We start from the raw sequence: 12,169 nt of genomic DNA, 5'->3' as shown, positions 1-12,169 counted from the left end.
ATTACTGATTTTGATTTAACTTACAAAGTACAATTTATTGAAATATGAAATGCAGATCTTGTTTATGGCATTCTTTCCTTATGAGTAATTCATTGCCTCAAATATATATGACAAAAAGGTGCATAAGAGCCAGATACATTAGTTCATACCTGAAACCCCACCGTTAGGAAGGCTAAAGCTAGAGGGTGTCATGAGTTCAAGGTTAGTCAAAAATATATGGCACAATTCTATCTATCTAGAAACAGATGTACACAAAATTCTTATATTGTATTACTAAATCTTTTAAATTATGTTTTCCTTCTTATCTCTCCTTTAAGGAACGGCCTTTAAGAGCTGGAAGATGAAAGTTCCGATTCCGCATTTGATTCTCTTATATGCTACTTTCACTCAGAGTCTGAAGGTTGTGACCAAAAGAGGTTCTGGTAAGAAGTGCCTCTTTTAGTTTTCGTTATTTTTATCATTGAAAGTGACTGCAACCTGTACACATGTGTTATTTGTGAGAGGTTGAGAAGCATTAGGAATCCATTTTATGTAGATATCATTGGTATACAGGGAAAGAGTGAAGAGTATTAATAGGCAATTGTAAAAGTGCTAGTATATGAAAATTAATGTGGCTTATCTTGTATATTACCATGAATTTGAAACTTGAATAGGTTCTATAACAAAAGTTTGCATTTAGATTCCATTAAACAATGTGATTTTTTTTATGTTCTCTTACAGAGCATCATTGTTTTATGGAACATTACTGTGGATTATTTCACCTTACTTCTTAATAGTATTATTTCCTTATTAACGATGTCAATAGTGAATTCTTTTAAGGCCTATACTTTAGCTGTTCTGCTGAATTGCTTAGAAGGATTTAAAGTAAAAATAGTGTCATTTAAGAAAATGATGTGGCATTTACCCTAATGTTTTTTTGCAAGAAAAAGAGTATAATGGGAATGAAACGTGATGGTGACTCAATTATTGTTGAAACCCAGACTGTTTACCTGTTATTAGGCACCATTAGTGTCCAGTTGTCCCTTCATAGTTGAAGTTAAGGAATCATATAACGCCCAACTGAATACATATTGAGGTGAAGTTCTGTCTAGTAAGCTATTGGTATGATTTATCATTGCCATTTTCCAACTTCACATGGGGTTATTTTAGTTTTGAAGGAATAGCTTTTAGGCATAAAGGAAGAATAGAGGAACTGAGTTGAAATGCTCCAACTACAGTGTGTTCTCTCTGAGGTCTCAAGAGACAAAAGCAAAGATTGAGGTGAGTCTCAAAAGGTTGCAGTGTTGTGCCACCATGATTTGGATAGTATAGCATCTGCCTCATGTTGATGAGATAGTGTAAACTGCCCCATGTAGAGGAAGTGAACAGCATTTCTGCTTTCAGGAACCCCCTTCTGCAGATAAAGTTTGGGGAGCAATTAGGAAAGGATTTGTGTGTGGATTCAGTGCAAGGTTGTTTTACTGAGCCTATTAGTGACCCTAGGACATTTTGATGAATTCAAATTCATTTTAGTGATGATGCTACTTTTCAATGTCATTGCTGTGATTGTGGGAAATATAGAAAAATAGTGTTTGTAGTTTTGCACTTTATTTTATCTATTTTTATGGACATGTTTAAATGCAAGAAAATAATAAGCTAAGATTGATTGTTGATTAAATCTTAAAAGCTTCATTTTCCTTGTTATTATAGCTCATTACATAAAATATGCTTTTTTCAGTTCTTTCTGCATATGTCAGTTGTATGATTTATTGAAATGCAAATGTGACCTTTTCTCATCAGAAAATAGTGGTGACAGGTCTATTCTATATAAGTTCTGCTTACCAGCAAGACTTTTTTTGTTTTTTAATCTATGTTTGAGAAATATGGAGCAGAACTAAAAATGTGGAACAACTAGACAATTCATAACTCTTGCTCTAGACACAGAGAAATCTTAATGACTTGTTTCAAATGTAAACTTCATTTTAATGACATGAACCTAAAATAGGAGACTATTATTAAGATGATATCCTAAATTAGGCTGGAATTCTAATGTTTCACACTCTTCAGTTTATTAATACAATTGTCACATACCTACTTCTCACCTCTCAAACCAAATGTATCTTTATATAATTATACAAAACAACAAAGAAGGTAAGTGAAACATTTGCCTTGCTAATTCTCATCTATAATTTATGTTGTGACTGCTTCCTCCCAATGTGAGTTGTGTTTAGATTCATGTGAATGTTAGTCTGTTCAGGTGGTTTTTGAGTAATAAGTGTAAAACTTGAGATTCAATTTTTTTCATAAACTTTCCTAGCACTAACTCATTTTAACTATGTTTGTTACCATGGCTGCCCTCTTTGAGAGAAATAGATATATGTAGCTTACTGAATAGAAATATTACCGATCCCCATAGATCAAGAAGAGGAGGGCCCTTAGCATCTTCACCTTAAAAGATAAATGGTTCAATCTTCATATCCATCCCACCTGACAAAACCAGTGGCACCAAGGCCTGAGAATCAGAATCAACTTTTGATGTTTGATCTTGCATATTAATTAAGATGGCTATTAATTTCTATTATTCTTATTATTTACTTTTGTTTTGATTTTATGAATCTTTACAAGGTTCAATAAACAAAATTCAAGATCCAATGATTTTCAAGTGTGTTATACTAGAATATTATTTTTAATTCACTGTGAGCACAAGAAAAAGAAGTAGATACTTTGATAATTAACAACATACAAAACACAACTAAAATACACAATGTAATGTTGAGTTTTATGGCATGTTAATTGTGTGTAGTGTTTACTTCAGACTAACATGTGTGGTCATTCCATAAAAATTTAGAATGAAATATTTATTTCTCATTAGCAAAACTAATTGGAAAGCAATAGGAGCTCTTAGAGAAACAGAGATGCATTATTTTTATCACCTTGGCTTACACCCCTACTGCTATTCATTTAAGGTACAAATTAAAACTAATAAGGTTTATAGCTTCCTGAATTGAAATATTCAAAATACAAATTTATGTTTCATTTTAAGTAATCATTTCTGATACGTGTATGCTATGATAAATAAGGATTGAATCTGGTCTCTCAAGTAATGGTTGAAGGTTGTGTATATGTGGAGAATCAAGAATTTTTCTGGGAGCAAATATTCAGCTGTTACTATACAATAGATTGTTTTTCTGAAACAATTTTACATGTAAAAATCTATGCAATACTTGAAGGGACAGACTACTACTATGGGTAAATGTGTGAAATGTCACAACAATTTAGTAAGTAAGCATCTGAGTTACTATCAATTGTTGAATTTTTTACAAAAGCATATAAAGCAAATGTTTGCTTTAAGATTCTTTATGTCCAAACCAAATTATACAGTGTAGCTTAATGTTCCTGTTTGACTTTCTCTTGCCTTTTTCAACTTCAATCACCACCTTTCCTCTTCTTCTCTAGTCTTCATTTCCCTATTTTAACCTTCTCTTCTACTCTTTTGTCCCTTCCTGGGATCCTGTCCCCTCATTTCTATGTCCCATCTTCTCTATTTCCATGCCTTTTGCCCTTCTTTGTTTTATTCTAGGGTAGTTTGTTGGTAAAAATAACTCAGGTTGATATTGTTACTGCTTCTTTGTAGAACTGATTTAATCAGTCTTGTGCATGCTAGGCAAGTGGTATATCACAGAAACACATCACACATCTTCATCATTAAAATTTGTGATCCTGAATAGTGCTAAGATTACAGGTGTACACCAACACATACAAGTACTTTCTAACCTTAAGAATATTAGAATTATTTTGTCCAGAAAGGTAAAGCCCAGCATGTTCTTTTCTAATATATAAAACAGCAATAACAAATCCACCATGGTTCACTGATATACCTTTTTGCTTTGTTTTTCCAGTCAGTCATATTTTGTTATTAGTTTTATGAGTTCTTGGAGAATTTCATATTATGTATTTTTGTCATATTCACTTGTTACACAACTCTTCCAAGATCCACCCTTCCTTTCTTGTCCACCTATCTTTCTATACTTTTATATTTTTGAAACCCCCTAGCCATTGAAATATCTTAATAAGTGAATGATTAAGTGAATTAGTAAGTGACGAGTAGTTTTAGTAGTCAATGAAAATGATACAGGACCAGCACAGTATTACAAAGATAATAGGAAAACAAAAGAGAGGCATTTAAGAAAACCTGTAACTGAGTGTGGTTCTAGACACTTTTAATCCCAGCACAAGCCTGATCTGCATAATGAGTTCCAGGCCTATGGTGTCTATACACAGAACCCAGCCAAGAAAGAAAGAAAGACAGACAGGCAGACGAAAAGAAAGAAAGAAAGAAAGAAAGAAAGAAAGAAAGAAAGAAAGAAAGAAAGAAAAAGGAAAGAAAAGAGCAAGCCTGTTTCTATTTCTTAAAAAGAGATCCTTATAATGTATTGTTTGACTAGTGAAGGAGAAAAAAACAACTCAGGATAAGCAACACCTAGAACATGTTATGTTGAGGGTTTGAATGAAGACAAGGAACTTTTACAAACCATAAGTGTTTTTGAAGTCTGTTAGAAAGAAGTGACTCTTCAGATATTTCTGTAACAGAATTTTACTGGACTCAATGCTGGTTTAAAGTGGCAACAGTATCATTGTGCCTAGAGTTGGCTTTTGATCATATTGATCCGAAATTGCCATCTTGTAGAGTATAACTCTTGATGACAGACACATGAAAAGTTGAGCTTAGAAAAAAGTTCTCATAGTTATTAGAGCATATAGAGAGGAATAAGTGCCCATGTTACATAAATCATGAAGTTCATATTATTCTCGAGAAGATTAATGATACATAAAAATTCCCTAGAGCAGTAAGCTGTTACACAGTAAGAGTATTGCTGCAGGGAGTTGATCTTCTCTTTATTCTAAGACCTGCCAAGAGACACCTGTTTGTGTGAAATGATTTAGAAAAAATTCTTACTGACAGCAAGAGGAAGACAAGCCTCAAGAGGTTTATTAAAACTACAGAGTTTGGGCCCCAATAATTTCTAAAAGTAAACAGTAGAAAAATATCCAAAGACAGTTTAGGTTCTAAATTTTGTTTATATGTGAATCTTCATTTCTTTAAGTAATACATATTACACTACTAAACAAGTGAAATTTAACTGTATAGAAAAGAAAAATCCATGTGGACTATTTATACCTCATGCCAATGTGATTTATGTATGTTCTCTTGGGTATTCCTGGAAGTCAATGAACTTAATTCTATATGATTAAGAGACAACTTAGTCCCTCAGCATCTGCCTTTTGTTATATTACCATGTGCTTCTTCTCTGTTTGTCAAATAAGTCAAAAAGTATGAGGAATTTTTCTCTATTTTCCTTTGGGATAGTTTGTAAAACCAAACTTCTGAGCTTTTCCTTACTTTTTAAAGTTAAAAATGTAGAATATTTATTGGAAAATTTTTCTTATACTTTTGTACTTTAAAAAATCAAGCTTGAAATGAGAAATATCATAAGCTCCATTATATTTGAGATAATGCCTTTAATTATAATAAGTCTGACAAATTCAGAACCCAGTACCTATCCAGAAACCCATTCAGTTTCTTTTTGTAACAATCATCTATGGTATACCTTTGAATTTCACTGCCAACTTAATTTTCTCCATCAATGCAATTTTATATACTTGTTATCAATTAAGGCCAATCATCAAGAATTATGCCTGTTCATGGTCAGTTTGCTTGAATAAGATAAAAGACAACATGTTTACCACTTTCAAGATGACTCTCAGGGGATGTATTTCAAGTTAATAAATGAAGCAGAATGGCCCTACATGATGAGAACAAAAAGAAAAAGAAAATATTGTCCTATATATTTAATGCTAAGGTGAAGTCTTGTGATAGTACCCCTAATCAGTATATGATCGATGCTTCTTTAACACATTAGCACAGTTATGATGCTTAAGTTTTTAATCTTATATTTATTGAAGCTAACTGTTCAAATCAGGTGGAATTTAGGAGATTATAGACAAGACTCCATCTTTTCTTTTGCTTGTCTCATCTGGTTCTCTGACTCTGACTCTCTTGCCTTGTTCCCTGGTATAAGCACTTAGGATTATTATGGGTATTCTGAGATAATCCAGGATGATCCCCCTAGTAATTAAGTCGATAATTTAATCAAATTTGCTAAGTCCCCTTTTCTAGGTAATATAATATCATAGTCACAGGTTTTAGGGATAAGAATGGAAGCATATTTCCACCGACATTATTTTGCTTACCCCAACTTGTGATTTACTAATTCAGGTATCTATCTTACTGAACTGTATTGGAGACTACAGAAAGAATGGTCATTCAGAGACAAGACAGAAATAGGAGCAATAGGAACAAATAAGTTGCATAGTTTTGCTAAATGGGCCAGAATGTCCCTGAGGTCCCTGCAGAGACATGTAGAGTGAGAAGGAGGAAGAAATGAAGGTCAGAGGAAAGAGAAGAAAGAGGGGCTGTGAAGGAGAAAAACAGCAACCAGACACTAATGATGCTTTAAAATATGGACATACTTAAGTTACATCCTCACTCCACAAAATACTTTTAGGAACAAACATCGTTACTTGTTTTAGTTTGAAAAAAAGTATCTGTCCTTTTTAAGGGGGGATAAAACAGAAATGGACACAAAAATGTCTTTCTGAATCAAAGTAACAGCAGTGAGAATAGGGAAGACAGAAGACAGAGAAATTTTTAAAGTTAGAATCCATTGAGTTTGATGATCAGTTAGATGTAGGAGGTTGGAAAGAAAGTGACAAAGAAAATCATTCTGTAATGGGAGGATTGTGATTCAATCATGCTAGAGGTCTCAGAAGCAGAGAAACTTGAATGAGTACTTATTTAAAGGGAACAATAAGAAGACTTTTACAAAAATACAATGGGCATAGAATGTTAAGATATTCCATGTTCCAAAAAGGATTTTGTATTTTTATCTTGTAGGGTAAAGTTTTAGTTTAGTGTTTAATTACTTTAAATCCACTCCATAAGAAATTTAATGCCTGTGACTAAGAAGACCTGCATACTGTACAGTTTTCTGTGTCTGATTAAGATGAAGCTACTGTTGTCTATGTAATGAGGCTGCACACATCTGTGTGATTCCAACAGGAAATCTCCCTTTACACAGAAAGGAAGACACAACAGAGTACAATATAGCTCTAGACAGCTAATCCTCCCTGTGAGAAAGACTGATGGGATTTATGAGTGACCAGTGAAGAACTCGATGAAAATCATACTGAGATTTATTGAGAGCCTGAAAAGAAATAAAAAAGAATAATGAAATATGATTCTGAAGGAGAGTTAATAGTACCAGGTGGGTATTTGGGATGGATTATGAACTAATTTGAGAAGATGTATTGATAGTGTTGCCGGTTTTAGAGGGAAGGAGGACAGTTTATTCAGAGTAGGAGATGGAATAAGCTTAGTTGTGGCAATATGAGCTGTGGTAGCAGGGATATTGAACTGATGAATTTTTGACCTAGAGTTTCTGTGGCTGTTGTGACAAATAAAACAAAGGGGGTTACTTAAAACAATAGACACCAGTTGTCTTGCAGTTTGGGAGATGAGACTTTTGAAATCAAGAGCCATGCTTCCAAAGAGCTGGAGACTTCATGGGAGAATCCTTCAGTGGATTTCCTAGATTCTGGAGGTTTCAGTTGAACCTTGGTTTGTGGATTTCACTGTACCTTTACATGGCCTTTTCCCAATTTTTCTGATGTAAATTGTTTTAGTATCCACTTTTGATAATTCTTAATGATTATCTTGAAATTCTTTATTGCATTAGCAAATGGCCTGCTGGCTCAAGGATATCATTTCAGTTACAAGTGGCCATGCCTTTCAGGGGGGAGTACCTTTCTTTAGAATATAAAAGTCAAGGCAATGGGTATAGATTTTGTTTATCCTCAAACTGAGTGCACTGTGATGGAATAAGACTATCTAGAGAAAACAGAAAGGAAATGAAAAGGATCAACTGATCTTGAAGAGGCTATAAGACAAAGAGCAGCCTATCATGCAAAGTAATGAACAAAAAGATTGAAGAAGAAAAAGGAGTTAGGACTTTTCTGGAAACCAAGAGAAGAGAAATGTTCAAAACGAGAGAGTGATTTAAATCTTGGAGTTAAGTAAGATAGTGAAAATAAGTCACTAAATCAAAATTTAGAAGAAAGTGGAGGCTGAGAGGAAAAGGAGTATGAAAGCAGTTGATGTAATGTTTATATTTTATTTCCATTTACTGTTTTTTTTTTTGAGTATTTCATAAAGGAATACTGCATTTACATCATTTCCCCCTCTCCATTCTCTTTTTAACTCTTCCCATGTCCCTACAAATCTTAAAACCATGTACATTTGTAAACATTCCTGTTATTCAAAATCAGTATATAAAATGCTATTTAGTCTTAAATGTTTATTCAATGATTTAGAACTTATAAATTTTTTTTCCTGTTTGGGTTAAGAAAATGTAGAACTCTTTTTTTTTTTTTATTTTGCAATACAATTCAGTTCTACATATCAGCCATGGATTCCCTTGTTCTCCCGCCTCCCGTCCCCCTCACCTTCCCCCCAACCCCCCCCCCCCCATTCCCATCTCCTCCAGGGCAAAGCCTTCCCCACAGACTGAGATCAACCTGGTAGACTCAGTCCAGGTAGGTCCAGTCCCCTCCTCCCAGGCCGAGCCAAGCAATCCTGCATAGGCCCCAGGTTTCAAACAGCCAACTCATGCAATGAGCACAGGACCTGGTCCCACTGCCTGGATGCCTCCCAAACAGATCAAGCCAATCAACTGTCTCACCCATTCAGAGGGCCTGATCCAGTGGGGACCCCTCAGCCATTGGTTCATAGTTCATGTGTTTCCATTCATTTGGCTATTTGTCCCTTTGCTTTATCCAACCTTGGTCTCAACAATTCTCGCTCATATAAACACTCCTCATTCTCGCTAATTGGACTCCCAGAGATCCACCCGGGGCCTAGTCATGGATCTCTGCATCCAGATCCCTCAGTAGTTGGATGAGGTTTCTAGCACGACAATTAGGGTGTTTGGCCATCCCATCACCAGAGTAGGTCAGTTCGGGCTGTATCTCGACCATTGCCAGCAGTCTGTTGTGTGGGTATATTTGTGGATTTCTGTGGGCCTCTCTAGCACTTTGCTTCTTCCTATTCTCATGTGGTCTTCATTTACCATGGTCTCCTATTCCTTGTTCTCCCTCTCTGTTGTTGATCCAGCTGGGATCTCCCACTCCCCCAAGCTCTCTTTCCCTCGACCCTCGCCCTTCATTACCCCCACTCATGTCCAGGCTGTTCATGTAGATCTCATTCCATTTCTCTGTCATTGGGCGATCCCCGTGTCTTTCTTGGGGTCCTGTTTTCCAGGTAGCCTCCCTGGTGATGTGAGTAGCAGTCCAGTCATCCTTGTTCCACACCTAGTATCCTGCTATGAGTGAGTACATACCATGTTTGTCTTTCTGAGTCTGGGTTACCTCACTCAGGATGATTTTTTTCTAGATCCATCCATTTGTCTGCAAACCTCATGATGTCGTTGTTTTTCTCTGCTGAGTAGTATTCCATTGTGTATATGTACCACATTTTGTTTATCCATTCTTCAGTTGAAGGGCATCTAGGTTGTTTCCATGTTCTGGCTATTACAAACAATGCTGCTATGAACATAGCTGAACAAGTGCTCTTGTGGTGTGGTTGACCATTCCTTGGGTATATGCCCAAGAGTGGTATAGCTGGATCTTGGGGGAGATGGATTCCCAATTTTCTAAGAAAGCACCATATTGAATTCCAAATTGGTTGTACAAGCTTGCATTCCCACCAGCAGTGGAGGAGAGTTCCCCTAGCTCCACATCCTCTCCAGCATAAGGTGTCTTCAGTGTTTTTGATCTTAACCACTCTGACAGGCATAAGGTGGTATCTCAGAGTTGTTTTGATTTGCATTTCCCTGATGATTAGGGATGTTCAGCAATTCCTTAAATATCTTTCGGCCATTTGAGTTTCCTCTGTTGAGAATTCTCTGTTTAGTTCTATAGCCCATTTCTTAAGTGGACTGTTGGGCATTTTGATGTCTAATTTCTTGAGTTCCTTATATATTCTGGATATTAGTCCTCTGTCAGATGTGGGGTTGGTGAAGATATTTTCCCATTCTGTAGGCTGTCGCTTTGCCTTGTTGACCATATCCTTTGCTCTACAAAAGCTTCTCAGTTTCAAGAGGTCCCATTGATTGATTGATTCTCTCAGAGTCTGTGCTACTGGTGTTCTATTTAGGAAGTAGTCTCCTATGCCAATGCGTTCAAGACTACTTCCTACTTTCTCTTCTAGCAGGTTCAGAGTAGCTGGATTTATGTTGAGGTCCTTGATCCCCTTGGACTTAAGTTTTGTGCACGGTGATAGATATGGATCTATTTGCAGCCTTCTACATGTTGATATCCAGTTTTGCCAGCACCATTTGTTGAAGATGCTTTCTTTTTTCCATTGTGCACTTTTGGCTTCTTTGTCAAAAATTATATGTTCATAGGTGTGCGGATTAATGTCAGGGTCTTCAATTCGATTCCATTGGTCCACATGTCGGTTTTTATGCCAGTACCAAGCTGTTTTTATTACTGTAGCTCTATAGTAGAGCTTGAAGTCAGGGATCGTGATGCCTCCAGAGATTGTGTTATTGTACAGGATTCCTTTGGCTATCCTGGGTTTTTTGTTTTTCCATATGAAGTTGAGTATTATTCTTTCCAGGTCTGTGAAGAATTGTGTTGGTATTTTGATGGGGATTGCATTGAATCTGTAGATTGCTTTTGGTAAGATTGCCATTTTTACTATGTTAGTCCTGCCTATCCATGAGCATGGGAGATCTTTCCATTTTCTGACATCTTCTTCAATTTCTTTTTTCAGGGACTTAAATTCTTGTCATATAGGTCTTTCACTTGCTTGGTTAGTGTTACCCCAAGGTATTTTATATCATTTGTGGCTATAGTAAAGGGTGATGTATCTCTGATTTCCTTCTCCACTTCTTTGTCCATTGTATATAGGAGAGCTACTGATTTTTTTTGAGTTGATCTTGTTTCCTGCTATGTTGCTGAAGGTGTTTATAAGCTGTATCAGTTCCTTGGTGGAATCTTTGGGGTCGCTCAAGTATACTATCATGTCATCTGCAAATAGGGAAATCTTGACTTCTTCCTTTCCAATTTGTATCCCTTTAATCTCCTTATGTTGTCTTATTGCTCTGGCTAGAACTTCAAGTACTATATTGAATTAGTATGGGGAGAGCAGACAGCCATGCCTCGTTCCTGATTTTAGTGGAATTGCTTTGAGTTTCTCTCCATTTAATTTGATGTTGGCTGTTGGCTTGCTGTAAATTGCCTTTATTATGTTTAGGTATGTTCCCTGTATTCCTGATCGCTCCAAGACATTTATCATGAAGGGGTGCTGGATTTTGTCAAATGCCTTTTCTGCATCCAGTGAGATGATCATGTGTTTTTTTTCTTTGCGTTTGTTTATATGGTGTATTACATTGACGGACTTTCGTATGTTGAACCACCCTTGCATCCCTGGAATGAATCCTACTTGATCATGGTGGATAATTGTTTTGATGTGTTCTTGGAGTCTGTTTGCCAGTATTTTATTGAGTATTTTTGCATCAATGTTCATGAGGGAGATCAGTCTGTAGTTCTCTTTCTTTGTTGTATCCTTGTTTGGTTTAGGAATCAGGGTAATTGTAGCCTCGTAGAAGGAGTTTGGTAATGTTCCTTCTGTTTCTATTGTGTGGAACAATTTAGAGAGTATTGGTATTAACTCTTCTTTGAAGATCTGGTAGAATTCTGCGCTGAAACCATCTGGTCCTGGGCTTTTTTTGGTTGGGAGACTTTTAATGACTGTTTCTATTTCGTTAGGGGATATTGGACTATTTAAATAGTATATCTGGTCTTGATTTAACTTAGGTATGTGGCACCTATCCAGAAAGTTATCCATTTCTTTTAGGTTTTCCAGTTTTGTGGAATAGAGGTTTTTGAAGTATGACCTGATGATTCTCTGGATTTCCTCAATGTCTGTTGCTATGTCCCCCTTTTCGTTTCTGATTTTGTTGATTTGGATGCTCTCTCTCTGTCTTTTGGTTAGTTTGGATAAGGGGCTTGTCTATCTTGTTGATTTTCTCAAAGAACCAACTCTTTGTTTCATTAATTTTTTGTATTG

The 12,169-nt window shown here is 36.0% G+C and overlaps 1 protein-coding gene across 1 annotated transcript in view; it reads left to right on the top strand.

Annotated features, from left to right (window-relative positions):
* Il1rapl1 (interleukin 1 receptor accessory protein like 1) overlaps positions 1 to 12,169 on the top strand; it is a 1,314,477-nt gene that overhangs the window by 192,595 nt on the left and 1,109,713 nt on the right. Inside the window, exon 2 of the mRNA XM_052732411.1 lies at positions 318 to 422. Within this exon, the coding sequence (XP_052588371.1) occupies positions 341 to 422 (82 nt within the window). The 5' untranslated portion in view covers positions 318 to 340. The remainder of the gene's footprint in view (positions 1 to 317; positions 423 to 12,169) is intronic.

Source organism: Peromyscus californicus, unplaced genomic scaffold (genome assembly GCF_007827085.1).
Source record: "Peromyscus californicus insignis strain IS unplaced genomic scaffold, ASM782708v3 Scaffold_10__1_contigs__length_136768540, whole genome shotgun sequence".
Lineage (NCBI taxonomy): Eukaryota > Metazoa > Chordata > Mammalia > Rodentia > Cricetidae > Peromyscus > Peromyscus californicus.
The sequence above is the reverse complement of the archived record's forward strand: the minus strand, read 5'-3'. Positions and strand labels throughout refer to the sequence as shown.